Below are 19,077 nucleotides of genomic sequence, written 5' to 3' on the forward strand. Positions count from 1 at the left end.
AAGATTTACAGCACATTTACAAGACCTAGCCCTAATTTTTTGCAAGAACATGCAATGATCACTATTAAAACACAGGTTTAGATCAACCATTTTCCCTGCTAGGAGGAGGTAGGGTTGTCACCTTCTCTATCATTAAGACATGTAGGTGAGTGAAAGACAAACATAATGATGGATTTATGTGGTGCAATGTAATTTTACCCTGCTTAAACCAAACATCTGTATAGCCTAACAAATATCATGCCCTCCTGAATCACTTCAAAATGCAAGAGCATATCCATCAAAATGATTACCTACCTCAAAAAAAGCTGAAAATTGAATGCCAGAGATAAAAAAAAAGCACAGCAAGATGGTTTCCCAACAGCCTTGAAGCTCTGATCAGTTCTCCTGGGCATCACAGCCTGTAGGCACAGCTTTCAGAAAAACCACAAAAAATCCACCACTATCTTCAGCCAAGACCACTGACTGTAAATGTACTTCCACCATGTAGTCAGGAGAACTGAACAGGCTCTGGCTGTGTCTGGAGCAAATTCACACTGCCTGACCCCTCAATCAACCAACAGCCAGGTCAGCACAGTGTGGGACCTGAGTTGGGGGAAGCCAACATCCCTTGTGCTTCAGCAACCTTTTTGCTCCCATTTTGCTCTAGAATTGTGGGGGTGAAGAAAGTTACACATCAAAGTAGTGCCACTATCATGCCAGTGGCAGCTTGTTAAGGCAATGAGTAGGTCTGGGGAAAAGTAGTAAGGATGAGAAGTGAAGAAAAAGGAAAAAAATGCACTAAAAAGGGTAGGATGAAGTACCATTAGAAGAAAACAACTGTATATAGTAGTTATCATAGCTATCACTACTCTAAATGTAGGCTAAAAATTTAGAAGTATGGCCAAGTTGCTCACTTCTAATGGACAGGCATTAAAAATTACATAAATAATAGTAGTACAGCTAAAAAAGTATTGTTTGTTTCCCTTGGAATCTGAAAGCTGCTGTCTTCCATTCTACAGGATCCAGGCATTCAAAGAGTTAGTTAATCAATCAATAGCACAACAAATGAAGGGAAAATGGTTGAATCTGTTGGAAAATGACAAGGTCTCATTTACATCTCGAATCCACTGTGTGGTTGGAAGTCAGCTGGGGTTGGACAAGCTGCACATAGTACATACTCCAGAGCCACAGTACACGACTGCAGTCCTCAAACATCTCTCAAAGGACAGTAAGTAAAGTCCTGTGAGCACTCACCACTGGGCAGCTCACATACATCCTTGTATGTTTAAGGTTCAAAATCAGTAATTTGTGTTTGCCTTCAATCAGGCTGTGCCACTGTGCATATTAATTTAAGTCTCAGTTACAAAGGGGAGATATATTACTATACAGAACAGTTATTGCCTCAAAAATGCACTGGCCAGTTCCTAAAAAATGGGTGAGGGGAAGACCTACAAGCTGCAGAAATTATCAGTTCATACTTTTCCTCTAATTACCAACTCAATGAGTGCCTCTATTTTTCAGGTCACTTCCCAGTTATATATTACGTTTCCTTTGTTCCACAACCTTTAATTCTTTTCCAGTCTTGCAGAATTAACTGGACAGGTTTTTTAATCTTGTCTCTACAAAGAACTTGTTGTAATTGCAATGAATGCTTTCATTTTGCTGGTGTCTGAAATACGATTTGCAGGAGAAGGGGGAGTGCGGGTTGATGCTAGTCCCATCATTAATAACATTCTTGCAGGGATTGTAGTGGCGGGAGTAAAAACCCCAAAGCTTTTATATAATAACAGCATGTGTCTGCACGTGAGCTGCTCCTTTAAGAAGCCCTGGGTCACTGGAAGTAGAGAGATCTGGAGAAAAGGCAGCCCTACAGCTATAACAGAGGGCAGAGGTTAAATCTTCTGACATATTTGCCATAGGAATGGTCACTCCACACCCTCTCCCTGAAGGCTTCACTGAAATAGAGGTGTTTGCCCTGGGCACTGCCCTGCTGGTAGAAGGTAAGTCCGATGTGGGACCTCAGCAGCAGTAAGACTTTTTCCCCTATTATCTGTGATGAGAGGGGGAAGAAAAATTGAAATAATCAGCAGCATTTGTAGTACACTGACCGTGGTTACTGTGGCCACATGACCAGTACTTCTGCTGAATAAATCAAGGGGAGCTCTAAGCTGTTTGCCGTGAAGATCTGCACTCTATGCATGGTTGTGGCAGTGAAGTACTTCTCAGGATTTGGGGAGTTAAGATTTTGTTGTTGACTTTTAAAGACAATTTTATCTTCCTCAAGGGAAGGATACTGAAATGACTGATGATCTCTCAATAAACTTGGACTGCTTGTTTTGTGGGCTGTGATGACTCTCTTATAATCCAACACGATAGGTCCAAAATAGCCTGTGAACTCTTAGGACGCATCCAGATTGTGTTGGTAGAGCTGCAATTAAGGGCTGCTGGGTAAAAGTAAACAAACTGTATCAATTTCATTTAGCCAATGTGGACTTTTCTTAAGGCATAAGCCACTTTGTTGAGAGACTGCAACAAAACTGGGAACCGGCAGCTAGCAAAGGGGGTGCCAGGGACCTGCGGCTTTTGAAGTTAAAATAAAGTAAATGACACCTAAAACTAGATGTGGTCTAACACATGTATGATTTAGTAAACACAACTATTTTCTGTAGGGCTTTAGGCAGAATGTGCCCAGCAGATTGGCAGTAAAACTCTTTGTCAACAGACTTAGCAGATCGAACTAAATAATTAAAGATTAATTCACTTCCCTCACTGAGAGAAAGGTGATGAACACCCCGCTTTTTATTTTTTGTGGCAGCTTGTAAGTGCAGTTTGCAGGAAAGCTATGGGGAAGAGTTGCATTTACTTTATTAACTGGACACATTTGCTGATCTGAAAATGAAAATTCAAAGCTATCATTTTTAAATTTAGTAAGTTCTCTTTTTGTACACTCATGCTGACCTTCAAGAGAGCAGAATGTGGTGAAGCCTGAGGCTTCAAAAAACAAGGGAAAGACAGAAAAAGTTGATGTAGTAATAACTCTTCAGCTCTACTCTAAATATGCTCACAACATATCTCTCCTAAAGGCTTCTTTGCATTTGGGAGAGTTGACAGCAGTTTTACCCTGTGGGTGAGAGGTAATCTGGCAGGGAGGAAATAAGAACAGCAGATCTCAAATGGCTCCAAATATTTCTCCTGGAAATATTTTGTTATATGTTGTGTAATAAACACACATCAGCTGTTACTATGGTTATACCATCAGCCATTAATGCAATTAAGGTAGAAGCAGGATTTTAGACTAGAAAAAAATCATCCATCTTATGTAACTGCAGAATTAAGACAATGAGCATAAGTAACTACACTACTTTACAGAATTAGGGGATATAGAGTTTTTCTGTGCTACATAATTTCTTTTTCCAAGAAGAACACAAAGAAAAAGACACTGTGTCTCTCATCTAAGTGAAACTTAGAGATTGGATGTTGAGTCAGAGCCTCATCAGAGCTAAAATAATTCAGGTCACCTTGAAAAGGGCATTAAAGGACAAAGCTTGAATTTAAACCAGTGAAAAATGGGTTTCAGGGTGGCAGAGCTCTATGCTGGGTGAATAGCTGGGGTTGCTTGGATGATTCTGTCTGAGGACCAACATTTATTTATTTTTTTAAATCTGTCAGTGACTGCTTTTCATAATTAGATTATTCCTTTCCATGTATAGTCTATTGACGAGGGGCAGTAATAAGATTGAGCTGATGTGATTCAAGCACTGTGTAGGCTAACCTTAGACAGAAGCCCAAAGGGAGCCAGGCTGACTGAAACACAGCTGAGGGATTTCTATGCTTAGACACAAAAGAATGTTATAATTGATATTGAACACAACCCATTTCTCTATCAAAGGCAGGCCTGGAGATGTGCACACCAGCAGCATATGCTGGCTGTCAGCCCCCCTGAAACTGCCTCCCCTGCATCTCCCTTGCTCTGAACTATGTGTCCCTGGATGAACTCTGACAACTCAGTTTCTCTTACTATAACAAAAAGCAGAATTACAAGTAAGATCAAACCATTTCTGCTCCACGTGACTGGCCATATCCCTGATGCAGTTTGGAGCATTGGCTTCAGCTGTCACCTCCAACTTCTCTCCTGAAAGCCTTTGTAACTCGCGTGCAGACCGACCACTACAGATTTATTCCCTGCGTGCGCATGAGTTTCCACTGTAATTATTGTTCCCTCATTAAAGAAAACAACAGCATCACTGTAGATGTTTTCCATTCCCAGTTGAATCACGCCAAACAATTCTGTCTTTCAGCCCTGCTCGGTTTCTGTCTGAATGGCTTGACAATCCTCTCCTTCCGAAAAATCAAAGAGCTCCGAACGCCCAGCAACCTGCTGGTCGTCAGCGTTGCGCTGGCTGACTGCGGGATCTGCATCAACGCGTTCATCGCTGCCTTCTCCAGCTTCCTAAGGTACATCCTAAAGCTTTTCCTAAGGGATGCTCAGAGGAACCACATGAAAATTAATAGCTTAAGTTGTAAGAGATCAAAGTAATTAAATGACTCTATCTCTCTACCACAACACATAGGCAACTTTCTTATTCTCTCAGTTTGAAACGGGAAAATGAAACTCTCTGTAGTTCTACCAGGCAAGCAGAAAAGCAAACTTTACTGTGTATAATCACTGACAGAGTGTAAGATTGATTATAGAAGATATTTAACCAGACAGCTTTACCGGTCATTACAGAAGCTACTTGAATACCAAAATACCATTTCACTAAACCTCTAGATCGACCCCAAATTTATCTGCAAGTCTTTATCTGTTTGGGATTTTTTTATTAACCTATCCATTAAAGCATTTATTTGAGAAGTTTCTGGAAAATTAGAATGCAGATCTGTTACCAGGGAGTTCACATCAGTTATGACACAATTGTTTTTCTACATTTTCATACATGTCAATCATTTAATCAGAGGACAGAAACAATATCAAGCATTTTAGTAAATAATTATGACAAACAAATCACAAGCAAATCATACTCAAAAAACCCACCACCACTATATAAAATAGCTGATGAATAATTTCACCTTGGTATCATATTTTTACACTCTGGAAAGACCTTTAATTGAAAACAGAAATGCATTTCAAGCCAGAATGTGACCACTTTATTCTCTCTTAATGGTTATAAAAAGTATTTACAAATTAACAAGTAAACAAGTTCCAATGGGGCCTTATTTAATAATATTTTACCTCCTATATAGGTCAGTCTTGTTTCAGACACTTATGTCCAACTGTAGTCAATAAAGATGCCTTTACAGAACTGGAGCTGAGAAGCCAAGGTCAATACATCAAAATGAGCTTGGTTTTAACCATTGCAGGACCTTTTCTTTCAAATAGGACCACAAGTTTCCCAGCCCCTCAAGCAGTAAGCTGTCTCCTGTTCCAGGGCTAGTCTTCTTATGTATCACACTGGTGTTCTGTAAATATATGAGAAAGGAGATTGCCAAAGATTTCTGCCTCACAGCCGTGTTTACAAGCATAAGAGTCAGTTTAGATGAACACAGAAAGAAAAAAAAGTCATGGCTCCTTTTCATTCTGTGTCTGCAAAGACATTGGGAAGTTCTTTTCCTTCTTTTCATTCTACGTCTGCAAAGATATCGGAGACCTCAGTCTGGCTATAGAGAGTATTTTTATTTGTTGTGAGCTTTTGTACTGTGTTGCATGGTGAACTCTGACTTTCAAAAATTCATTTGCTACTTTCACGCATTGATGAATTGGCTGCTCATAAAGGATACAAATTTCGAAGATGTGGATAACTGTATGTGGATGAAATGTAGATTTCAAATTTAAAACCTCCAACTTTTCAATAAAAAATGCAGGGTTATATTTTCTTCTCAGTATTAAGAGTAGAAATAGCTGCTGTACTGTATCAGACATCACAGCAAGAAAAATGCTGGCATATATCTAAAGGCAACCACAACAGCATCTTTTACAATGTCTCTTGGAGAGCTCGAGCACAGTCTTATCATTTTACCCTCTCTGTTAATGCAATTTCCAAACGTGTCTTCATCTTTCTCTATCATTTTCTTAACATATTCCTTGTTTGTTGACAGATACTGGCCCTATGGCTCTCAGGGCTGTCAAATTCATGGATTCTGTGGCTTCCTGACAGCACTAGCCAGCATTAACTGCAGCGCTGCAGTCGCCTGGGACCGATACCATCACTACTGTACAAGTAAGGGCCACAGTTTACTGAGCAACCCCACCCCGATTCTGCTACAAGGTAGCTTGCTTGGGTTTCTGAGAATCAAAGAAAGCACATATTTATTATTTGTGTATCTTACACGTAAGTTTGTTTATTTTACCCACTAGAGACAGAGCAAATATAAACAGTTTCTCCAAAGGACTTCTTCCCATACAGGGAGCAACCAACAACCACCTTCAGGAGATATTTCTTCTTCCAGATCACATCCAAGTCATGACACTCTTGCCATGATTTCTCTTAAGCCACAAGGATTTTTAAAACAAAATCCCAAACAAAATTTTTCCTTCGCATCGAGGAAAAATCTATTCGCCTTGGGCTTTCATCCAACACCCTGCTGCACACCAAACAGATATTTATGCCCATGCAGAGTTTACTAATTACAGATGAATTTGATGTAGCTGGAGAGCTGCCTCTGCAGAGACAGCAGCTGGAACAGAGCCCATGCAGAGGCATGATCAGGCAGACAGAGCTCAGCAGCCCCTTTGTGTGACACACAGGCATTTTGGGGTGCCAGAGACATTTGTGGGGTTTATGTTTTATTCCAGGTCCCCTTATGAGGACTGGAACTCGATACATTTGTTCCCAAGCAAGGAACAAATTATCTGCAAGTTTCAATAAAAACAGTAGAGCTATTTTTAAGTACTAATTGATAAGAGCAGGAATGTGTTCATGTGGGGTTTTTTTCTTAGTGAAGGCCATTTTCTGTTTCTTTTTTTCTTGCAATTTAGTTTTTAACTAACTCTGACACCTTAGCTGGATTTAATGGAAATCTAATGTTAGACAGGGAGATCAACCTATGGAAATAAATTTGTCCTTTTTTGTCAACTTATGAAAGAATATTTTTGATTTAGGTGAGAAGTAGAGATTGACAGGATTTACAAATATATGGATTTGACTTCTATCACAGAACTTCCTCCCAGGATTTGGCAATACTTCATTTGTGCATTCATTTCAATCCAAGAGTGGAAATGTCTGCTGAATTAGGGTGCTGAGTTGGATTTGGTGTCTGCAGGGACTGCTAGGATTTGTGCTGGAACTCCAACCATGCACTAGCCACTGCTGTGGGTACAGGAGAATAACTCCATTCTCTTAGCTAGCCCAGAAGTTGGGAAGCACAGCAAAAGGCTTTATCATCAACTGTAAAACAAATTGGCAGCCTTGTGAGCACTGGAACTGGCAAAACCTGCTGTCTTGTAACTAAAACACGGTGCACAGGGATGATATTCCTTTTGTATGCCAGGATAGACCCATGCTGACTGCTCTGTGGGTGCTTTCATGGGGACTCACCTCTCCCCAGACATCATCTTTCACAGTAAATGCAGCAACTTAGTACCTGTCAGTCCCCACTTCCTCCTCCAGTTTACTCTAAGTAGCCAGAGTTCTCAAAAGTTATTGGGAAGGGACTGAGTGACAAGCACAGGGTATACAGTTTCATGCCCTTCATTATGAAAAGGGAAGAAGACACAATATGAAATACAAACCTATTCTGAAAAGACAGAGAACCTCTTAAAGGTCTTTTCCAACCTTAACTGATCTATGTTTCTTGGCATCCTGGCACTCAGCAATGTTTGAAATGCCCTAATCTGCACTCTTTGGCCATTTTGGCAGTCATGTGGGAGCTCTGCCGTCTGGGAGAAACAGATGAGGTCCTCCCATGTAGATATGCAGCTTTTATGTTTCCTGCTAAAGCCTGTTTTTTTCTAGAAGAATGAGGAATCCAGAACACCTCATGTAACCACACTGTTCTCAAAAAAAGCTGTGTCTCTTTGGCGATGTTGATAGACAAATTCAACCCTCCTTTTCTTGTGATAAAGCACAGGTTGCTCAGACCACTTCACATAACATTTTCTAAAGGAAATTGTAGACATTTGTTGGGGAAGAAACTGCTGAGCTGCAGTGCTTCAATGCCCTCCTCTGTTAGCATCCACACAACCTTTCAGGCACAGCCTCCATGTGATTAAAGCAGCAAATGGTGAAACACTCCCAAACCACACAGGGAATATATTCAATCTGATGATCCTGTTGAGGTGAAAAGGTTGCCAATTTTTTGTTCTGCAACTCTTGCAGGAATTCAACTCAGGCAAGGAAATTCTTTTTTTCATGTCTACATAAAGGACCCCAAAAAAGCAGGCTGTAAGCTAAATCCATACTAACACCCCTTGGACATCAAAATGCATTTGGAGCTAGAAGAGCAGCATCTGTATTTTACAAGAGAGAGCCTGAAAATAAGCATGTCTTGGAAAGACATTTTGCTCTCTGCAACATTGACTTTAATGCCTTTGTGCCATGACTTCCTCCAGTCATGAGCACACACTACATTAAGAGCACAGGCAGAGAGACCCTAAGGGCACAAACTTCTTTACTTTGCTCAAATTGTTACTTACTGATGGCCAAACATGGCTGCTACAGTGAACACTTTGAACAACAAAACCTAAAACCCAGAAGGTGCTCAGGCCCTGGGGCTACTCCAGTAAAACCAGCCCTTTCTAGTTGCATCCTTCACATGCTGATTGCAAGGAAGATTAACTCATATTTCACAGACATGCTATATCAAGCCTGCAGGCTATACTGTGTTCTCAATCCATACATGAAACTCCTGTTGACACTGGTGCACGTTGCATGCCTGTACAGAAGGTACAAAACACCTTTGCCTAAAAAACAAAGCTATCAACCTTGTATCTTCATTAGCCAGGAAATGATAATCCTTCCAAACTCAATTACATCATCTCCGATTTTTTTGTCATGTCCTAACAGTTTCCCAAGAAAAGCTTTGCTGTAGCATTCCTCATCTTGACACTGGATTATCCAATATCCGTATTTCTGAGGAAGAAGGGGCTGACAGGAATGTGAGAGATTACTATGATGATAGGAAAATTTGGGACTTTACAGCCATTCTGGATGCCAATAACACAAATTTGCTCACCAGCATTCTGAAAACAAACAAGTTTTTAAATTTGGCAGTCAGTACAACCCTCAGTGACAAAGTGCTAGCCTTTAGAGTGTATTGATAACTAGAGGAGTCACTCTTCAGAAGTGAGGTTGATATTAACTGGCATGAGGAAGAAAATAGTATTACCACCACACGTGATAGAGAAGGTAGAGTTTCAAGATATTTTACTCTGCCCTCTTTTGGTTTTTTTCTGTCAAGCAACCACACTGGGCAACTATCTTTTCATCCCCTAAATGTAGCTTTGGGGCCTATGAGGTGCTTTGTTCACAGCAAGGAGAAGAGAACCAAAGAAATAGCCTGAAAGTATGCAGTAAGAGGAGAAAAGGCAGGGAAATATGAAGAGTGTCAATGTCAATCACCAGCAAGATGGAAAACCAGATAAAATTGTATTTCAAAATTTGATCATTAAGGGGAAAAGAAGAAAACAGAAGTAGTTTTATGTTAGCACCTGACAGTGAAGAAGGAAAGGGCAAACTCTGAGGAAGTTGTCTGTCAGCAGCCAAGCATTCAGGACAGAGGGTGACAGTTTATATCAAGGCAGACATTACAGTTCTCCCTCCTTGGCCATTCAGAAAAGAAAAATGTCCTGAATTACGTTAACATAACAGGGGAGGAAAGAGGCAGCAGCCTGGGAGGCCTCTCTGGAGCTGGGATCAGGCAGGCAGAGGGCAGCTGGTGCAGATCCCAGGGGATCAGTGACCTGGATAGCAGGCAGTCACCTACCACAGAGATGTCCTTGCTGAAGGCATCTCAATCAAGCACATTATTCATTTTGGTAAGGAGGTGTCACACTGCCACCAGAAGTTTGTGGAGAGGGGAAGGATCCTGGTCAGTTTTTTCCCTTTCATAAGTACAGTTACAGTTTTAAAAGGAAAGAAAAAAAAATCTAGAAGATTTTATACTTGCATTTAAGAATTAGGGGGAAATGGAAAATCTGAAGTGATTTATGTCATTACTTCTGTCTATACTACAAAAGAAAATATGAATAAAACTAGCAGGGATTTCACAGCAGTATTCAATTTCAAGAAGTAGAATTGCAGTGAGTTTTATCTAATCCTTAACATTCAAGGAAATCTGGATTGTTATATCAGTATTCAAAAATTACCAAACTACCATTTGTTCCAATTTCAGCTGTCAGCTCTGTCAAATTAGGAGCAAATCCTTAACTCATGTCACATCTACTGCAGCCACCCTGCCACATTGCCTTCATCTAGTTTTGCACCTGTATTAGTTTTCCCTGACAAAATGTCAATGTTTATATAGATCTTGCATTTTTCGCTGAAGCAGGAGGTAATCACTAGAACAGCTCTATGATCATGGAGAACCACAGCAAAAAAAAAAAAATAAAAAAAATCAATGGAGTAAAAAAATCCCTTAATTAGGTTATTTTAAAGAGCTTTTTCTAATAATATGCACAAAATAAGCTATTACGCATTGCAGCTTTCTTATTTCTACAAGAAATGAGTACTTGTGAGCACCAGTGACTGGTGCTTTTTGCAAAGCAGATTAAGTAGGTACTAACACCTACTTTACTTATGACTGATACATATTTTTGCTTATAAGACTTTCAAATATCTTCGTCTTTGAGAACTTTCTAATCTTAAGTGCTGCATGCCATGAAGTCTGGTACAAGCCATGTTGTTCTGGAATATATCATAACTTAATATTATACAGCTATTATAACTAAACCATTTGCAAGAATGAGGAAAACAAACTTTTTTCTGTCCATCATAGAAAATCCTGTTCACATTTTGATTGAGAAACTCCCTTTGAACAGCAGGCTGAAATCTAGCTGAAAGGCAGCCACTGGGTCGGTGATGTATTTTTTGTTCTTTCTGTGAAAATCAGCTAAACATTTAAAAAAATCATAAATCTTAAAAAAAAAAAATCTACATTCATAAACGTTCCCTCAAACTAAAGATGGAGATAGAGTTTATGGTTATGCCACCAAATACTGGCCATCATAATCAAAAGGATGAATATCCCATGCTCTATCTAGCACTTTCTAAAATTTAAGCTCTTGACATCAGAATTTTAGTAATCTTTGAATGATGGGGGGAGGGTTCTGTTTATGAGAGTGACCTTGTTCTGTCCCAAAGCAATTACAGAAGCCATCTGAAATCCCCTGTATTTATATTGCACTATATGGAAAAGAGAAGCTTTACTTTTGCTTTTCAAAGGGAGAAAGTCAGAGCACAAGAGTGATTAGACTTAATAGGACCAAACTGCAAGCACTGGGCCCTAATTAGGAATTATATCTGTAAGCATACGCTGAACTCCATGCCTAGACATTTAATTGAATTAGGACCTACACAGCTATTATGTTAAATTTTATCAGGCCCAAAAAAGTCATTTAAAGTAAAGCAGTGGCCTGCTGTGCACAAAAACAACCAAACTGCTTTCCACCTAGGCTCTTACTGTCAGCCTTCTCAGGGGAGGACATTTTTGCCACGTGAACCAATCACAATTCTTTCACTGTTCTTGTACTGAAAGTATTTTTTTCCGGGTAAAACTACAATAATATCAAGCTTCTATACTTTTACATTCATACATTTTTAGCTGCTTTTAATGTGCGAGTAAATATTTTCTGAAGGGTCAACAAGCAGCTGATTTCACCAGGTCTGCTTCACCATTAATCTCATTTTGCAAAAGGTTAAAGCCAAAAGGAAAAACTTAATTGTGTTAGTTCTGATTCTCTCTTCCAGTCTCCAAAATAGGATTCCTTAAGTGTGAGGAGAGAGAATAGAGGAACTCAGCCCCAGATGAGATTTCCAAAGGCAGGCTGTAAAGACATGCCTGGGGCCAGACTCCATTTTTGCATAGTCCTCTATTCTACATCTAATAAGAAAATGGTGATCCCTAACATATGTGGAAAAGTAACTAAAATAAACTTTTTCTTAGAGTTTTTTCATAGAAAAGGCACAAACATTAAAGCAAAATTTAGGAAAATAAAGAGGAAAAAATAGCAAGTTAATGAAAAATGAGAAGTGGTGCCTTGCTGAGCTCCCAGAGCCCTGCCAGGCATGTGGGCTCCCCAGGGTGGAGGGAACTGAGGCAGGGCACTGCCAGCCACAAGCACGGGGTGGTTTCCCCTGGAGTGTTCTATGGGCTGCACTTTTCCCATTAAAGAACTCAACATGGCAATCTTCATTAAAGCCACTCTTGATAGAAAATACTTGAAAGCCATTTCAGCATGAGGCCTCACAACTCTCTTGTTGCCTGCACGTAGCCCAGCTGGAAGCACACAGGCCAGAGGAAAGATGTGGCACCAAGAGACTGGGCACCACGAAAGATCCCACAGGTGGTTGCAGACAGGGGAGCAAGAGTTTCTCCAGTTTTTCTGTGCAAGATGACAGCAGGGAAGGTGGGATTATATCTGATTAAATCAATGCAAGGGTCTTTTTGTTACATGCAAAGATCCATAAGGTGCTGGTGTGTGACCAGGACCCGGTGCCATCAGAGTGCCTCAGTCAGGGCCTATCGTGCTTTGAAACCTTCACAATACTGCAGCAGTTCATGAAGTGAAGGGATGGGACAAAAAGAGAACAAAATTTCTGCCACAAGATACCACAAAAAGTAACTGATATTAACTATTTTACAAAAACTGCTGAGAATCAAAAACCCCACAGGATTTAGTTCAGGGTTTTTTCAGAATACCAGAGGGCTTACCACTTACAAAATTTTATTCCCAAAGCAATAAAGCTGCTTTTGGCATAAGCTTGTTTTAAAAGATACACAATTCAGATCCAGGTTTCAGTGCAGTTGCTTTTGATAATGCCTTTAAAACGCTGCTAGAATATGTAAAACACAAAGCAAAGCTGACAGCTTATGTAATAAGCTTTGTCCCGGTTGAATTTCAAGTTACAGTTGTGTAAAGCCAAGATACAAGAACTGCTATGTAGAACACAAATGGACATCTTGGATGCTTGTTTGAGCATATACCTAAATTGCACTCACTTAAGAAAGATACAGCTTAAGCTACTTTGCTTATTTGAAACAGAGAGATTACGAATAATTACAAGTAACTAAAAAGTTTTACTTGTATTGCTAGTTCCCTAAATCAAAACCTATTCTTTTATTTTCATCTATGTAATTCTAGAGTCATATTATGTCAGTATTACAAAGCAATATTTAAGCTTTTGAACCAAGATATATCTTCTATGTAGGAATCATATGAAAGACAGATATCAGTCATTAATAATTCTTCACTAGCAATTATTACAAAATAATGTTTTAAATTACAAAAAAAATCAATTTTTTTTGTAACTACCATATTAAAACAGAGTATTTATAAAAAGGATATTCTTTACCTTTTTTCCTGGTATTTAAATTGAAATGTGTACACCTGTTCTTTTCCACGACTAATTTTTGAACACCTGCACCAAACAAATTTTCCAAGTTGATTTTTAGTGCAATTCAAACTCTAATTCTTTTCCCTGAAGAACCTGTGGAAGATAAGAAAAAGCACAGAGGTATAACCAGCATCCCTGTAAAAGGACAGTTTCACTAACAAACTCACTTTATTTTCCTTCTTTAAAATATACAAGGACATTACCACTCAAAATAGCTACTGTGGAGTTTGTGGTCTTTCCTGGAGCTGCCACCTTATAGAGACCCCCAGTTTGTGTGGCCCCATATGCTCTCCACCCATGAGTCAGCCACATCTGACCCCATGGCAGGGCCTCACCTCACACACCTTATCCCCAGTCCCTTCTGAGAAAGGTCAGAACTGGCTGAATCTTCCTGCCTGTTGTCATGATGCTGCTGTTAAGGGCAGACAAAAAGATTGCTTCCCAACCTCAGCGAAAATTACATCATTACTTCTCCCTAATGGGAGATTTGATTAGAAAGGAGCAGTGGGGAAAGTCACCGTTCTCCTTGCCGGTGCAGCTGGCGTCATGGATTATTCAGCACGGCCATGACGACAGACATTAGCCTCCATAACAAAATTATCCAGACCTTTTGACACGCAAGCAGCAAGACTAACACAATATCCTGCAGTAGCAAGGAGGCCTGCCTGCCTCTCCATGAAGAAATACTTCCTGTGTCTTCTGAAGTTTCTAGTCCTTCATTTCATCCATTGACCTATTCTGTGATATTTTATGAAACCAAGTGAGATAGGCACAAGTGAACATTTTTATTATAAAATTAGAAAAAAAAATCACTAGTGCTGAGCTTCACATTTCCTGTTCCAGGCTAAGCAATGATCTTAAGGGCAAAATTACTTGTTCAGTAGTATTTTTAGAATGAGATCTGTTGTCAGGTTTTGTGTATATATTCATATATATATCGATGAATAGCAGTTTTAGAACAGAGTATATTTGATATCCACGTGTGCCCTGCACTCCCAGCCAGGCAGGAAGGAAGTAGGCAGGGGCTGGGGAGTGTGTGCAGAGTCACATTTCTAATCTGATCCACACCCTGCAATGGGACTCTAGTTCTTCAAACACTATTTATTGCATCACCCTGTTCATTCTACTCTTTGCCTCACCTGAGTCTTTAAACACTTTCCCAAAACACAAGAATATAAGGTTAATAACAGCAGCTGTATCTCCAGTGTGGTACAAAGCTAAGCAGCAATACAGCATTTGTCTAAGTAAGGCACACAAAAGAGAAGTACAGTTTGCTATTTCCTAAAGTCTAAAAGCTTCCTTCATATTTTATGCCAGACTGATTCCTCCAGACACAGGTCAGCTTCAGGGTGCAAAACAGACAGCTGTTTGTTTCTGCCTGAGGCCCAAGGCCAGACAGCTTTTCCCAGTGGTTTTGTTTGGATTATGGAGATTCCCTTTTCTCTTCCCACAGGGAGCAGGCTGCAGTGGAGCACGGTCATCTCCATGATAGTGTTTGCATGGCTGTTTGCTGCCTTTTGGGCCGTGATGCCCTTGCTGGGGTGGGGGGAGTACGACTACGAACCCCTCCGAACCTGCTGCACCCTGGACTACAGCAAAGGGGACAGGTGAGGGCCAGGGCCAGCTCCCAGAGGGGTGGGCTGGAGGCTGCCATCCCCCAGGGTGGCCTCGGCAGCACACCAAAGCTGCTGTCCCCCATCACTGCTGCTGGAGCAGATGTCCCTCCCAAAGGTTGCCTTGACTTGCATGGTGACATCTGAGAACAGCTTCCTCTGGGGGAGAGGCTGGTGCTCATTTTTCTGCTACTCCCTTGCTCATCTATAAGGGAGCATCTTTTCTGTGTTTAGGACTTAAACCTCTTTCAAAGGGGTTTTGGGTTTATACAGTCCAGCGCAAATGTCTGGACTGTAGGGTTGTTTGGGTTTAGAAAGCAAATACCTGTTGTAATTTTCTACAGTATTATTCATCCCACACAACAGCATGGCACAGCTTAACTGCCCGTCAGCAAATGCTGACAAAACTGGTTTTAGCAATCTTAAAAATACAAGTTGGTAAATACTAACAGCAAGTTTACATAGATACATTAGACAGGAATTAACGACCTCTTTTTTTTCCCCTCCTCACCTTTTCCAGAAACTATGCCACATACCTTTTTTCTATGGCTACTTTCAATTTCCTGGTCCCGGGCTTCATCATGCTGACGGCCTATCAGTCCATACACCAAAAGTTCAGGAAAAGTGGGAACTATAAGGTAAGAAAGTTCCCTCAGCCCCTGCAATCACCTTGCCAAAATAGGGCAACATCCAGTAGAGGCAAAGTCCTTGAAAAAAAAAAAAAAAAACTATTTCTTTCACAAAGGCTTTGGTTCAGCTCCTTCTGTGCTGACTCCCCAGTGCTACTTGAGTAGGAGGGTAGTGCAACACAGGATAGGGCCACTTAGTAAGTTCATGGAAACATTATTCTTAGAGATTTCAACATTTTACCAGATGGTCACATCTGCCCCAACCTAGTGCTGTAAACAGTTCCCCATCAAAGAGGGAGTTGGACCAGTGATCCTGAGGATTTCCCTCCATCAACACTGGTCCAACTCTCCTCACAAAATTAACACAGAATATTTGCCAAAAGCATATCAATATTTATCCAGAGAAATTTAGCTCAGGAAGGATTGTTATTTCCTGCTTTGCTACAAGCCCTTAGCTTATCACTGAGGAAGTCAGACAGAACTACAGCTCTGAAAGGAAACACGGAGGCACCCCATGGGGGGAAAAGGGCCTTCCCATACACATTGTGTTTTCAGTTGGCTGAGGAAATTCAGAAATCTTTATGAGCTGAAAACAAAGGTTTGTGCATGGCAGTTTTATGGGAATGTGGTGATTATATGAGTTGTTTCCTTAGGTGCAGGCCATACAGTCTGGGGCATTGTGCATGGCTGGTGGGCACAGCCCGACCCCTGCACTCAGTAAAGACAGTTAGTTCTCAAGGGGAGTGTTATATCAGCAAAGAGACAGTCAGGCAGACTGGTTTGTAGCTGACTGGAATAAATACATGTGCCCTCAACATATTTCTTGAATAAATCTCAGTGAACATTATGTCTATTAGCTTTTTTTTCAGTGAGTTTACATGCATGTGATTTCTTTCTTACGATAGTCTATAGTTGTGCAGACAAGTTACAATGAAGAAAATTTAGGGATGAAATTATTGTTTCTCTAGTCATTAATACTTTTAAGATACTTGGAAACAGCTGACCATGAACACCATGGATAGGGCCCCAGCATAAAGGACAGAGGAATCCTGCTACCACAACGTAGCCACTGCATCCATCTGTTGCACTGCCAGAGCAGTGGCTTCATACAGTTTATTTGTCTGCAAGACCATCTAAGAAGTCAGCAATTTTACCTGTTTTTAAATTTTCACATTGTTTTATCCCTTCAGCTGCAATTACTGGCCTTGGCTTCCATATCTAGAACACATTCTGATTTAACTGATCTCCCACAAGGTATTTTGCCACCTCTGCCACTCCCCACCCACACCTGGAACAGGGCTTTGTGCCCACTGCACAGGCAGCCCTGGAGGCAGAGCAGCAGTGGGGTCACACATCCTGTTGGCTGATCCTCTCCTGCTGCTGAACACAAACCTCTCCCATCCATTTGGTGCAGGGTGTGATTGTGAAACGCAAAGGAATTTATTGCTCTTGTTTTTCAGTTTAACACTGGTTTACCACTGAAGACACTGTTCATTTGCTGGGGTCCCTATTGCCTTCTATGCTCCTATGCAGCAGTGGAGGATGTGATGTTCATTCCAGCCAAATACCGCATGGTACGTCTGTGCCGCCCGGAGGAATCCAGACAGTGACATTCTCCTTACTCCCCTCTCTCTGTTCCTATGGAACAATGCCAATTTACTCACAACTGGGTTTACTTGTTAAAACACATATACATGAAGTAGATCTTTTCCTCAAAGCATTCTGTTCATCTACCACTTTCAAGGGAAAGCAGCTAAGCACAGTGATATAACAAGCAGTGCATTACTGCTTTGATCAAGCAGAAATTTGGGAAGTCAGGGATTTTTTTTCTTCAGCAGTCAGGGGTCTGTAGCCTGTTCTGCTTCATGGTGTGTAGGAGCTTTTTGTGTCCTTCCCAAAGTCAAGTACCAGCTCAAAATTTTCAGTTTTGAAGAGACTGATTGTCTCATTCATGTTTCTAATACTTCGCCGTCCTCAAGAAAGTTGTAATTGATCTCTCCTAAGGTTATGCTGCCTCCTCTTTCCCCTTTATTCTACGAGTCTTGGCTCCAAAACCACCTCTGGGACTCAGTAATATCATATGAAACCTTTCAACTTTCATTCAGTCCCCAAGAATCAGCCCAGCTGCAGGTCACCAAATTCATTACTGTATTCGTTATCCCACATAAAATGCATTAGCAACATCAGCCCATTTATTCATCAGAAGGTGTCCATGGCACAGCCTTCACTCCTCCTAAGTGTTTGTATCCACTCTCAACTGAAATATCCCTGTTTCAAGCAATAACAATCTAAATTCTTTCACCCGGGGACTATAATTTCTGGAGCAAGGACTTCCAACCAACCAACTTGCTTTTACTTCTCATCTTTCTGGGGGTAGCACAGTACTACCATTGGAGACAGGCATTTTTTTGGTAAAGGGAAACTGAACCTAGGCTGAAATCAGCCAACTGGCTCCTCAGTGCATTTTGCTATTAATAAATATTGTGTCTCACGACAGATTCCTGCCCTTGTTGCCAAGGCTGCGCCAACGGTGGATGCCTTCGTATATGCCCTGGGAAATGAGAACTACAGAGGAGGAATATGGCAGTTCCTCACAGGACAGAAGATTGAGAAAGCAGAGGTTGATAACAAAACTAAATAACCCATTATGGCATTAAGCAAAATTATTGCAGGTACATCAGTGAAAGCAAAATGCTGGAGAAAACTGTGTGCATTCTCTGATATGTATGTGCAAAGGTGGTTCCACATTGGAAAGGCTGTGTATTGGCTACAAACAATGAAGTACAAAAAGAAAGCCCTCCAGATAACTGTCCAAACCATCAGGAGCTGCTTGTCAAACAAGCTGCCTTAAATCTGTGTTGATTGTCATCAGTCTCATTTTATATGTCACTGCAAATAAACTATGTGCTGGAAAGCATTTTTTTTTTCTCCTGATAAAAGCTAACGTAAAAGCTCAGCAAATTAACTGAAGCAGGATATTCATTTATCCAGTGAGGCCTCATCAGATCAATCTGTGCAGTTTGTCCATATGGTAATGTCTGGATTACTAAAAGATTAAACCAGTATCCAGTATTACACCACATGTCTGTATAAATACCTTGTTCATCTGAACAACTCATTTTCAATGCCTCCAAAATGGGAGTTCCCAAATTTCCATCATGAATCTGATATCCTACTTCCATAAAAACATTTTAGCAGGCATGTTACCCCAGTAAGGAATATTAGCTTGGCTCCTATTCAAATGAATCACTGTGTGACATTCAGCTTTATCACACACTAAACTGCATCAGATTTTGCAGCTGCTACTTA

The 19,077-nt window shown here is 40.7% G+C and overlaps 1 protein-coding gene across 1 annotated transcript; it reads left to right on the top strand.

Moving 5' to 3' along the window:
* Positions 1-1,843: 1,843 nt before the first annotated feature.
* On the top strand, positions 1,844-18,609 carry RGR (retinal G protein coupled receptor). Its single transcript, XM_018081566.1, has 7 exons — positions 1,844-1,979; positions 4,278-4,434; positions 6,073-6,194; positions 14,980-15,133; positions 15,660-15,777; positions 17,229-17,342; positions 18,266-18,609. Exons 1-7 carry the CDS (start codon positions 1,901-1,903, stop codon positions 18,407-18,409), a joined length of 888 nt encoding a protein of 295 aa, XP_017937055.1. The 5' UTR covers positions 1,844-1,900; the 3' UTR covers positions 18,410-18,609.
* The last annotated feature ends 468 nt before the right edge of the window (positions 18,610-19,077 follow it).

This window comes from Manacus vitellinus, unplaced genomic scaffold, assembly GCF_001715985.3.
Source record: "Manacus vitellinus isolate BGI_N305 unplaced genomic scaffold, ASM171598v3 scaffold_54_pilon, whole genome shotgun sequence".
Classification (NCBI taxonomy): Eukaryota; Metazoa; Chordata; class Aves; order Passeriformes; family Pipridae; genus Manacus; species Manacus vitellinus.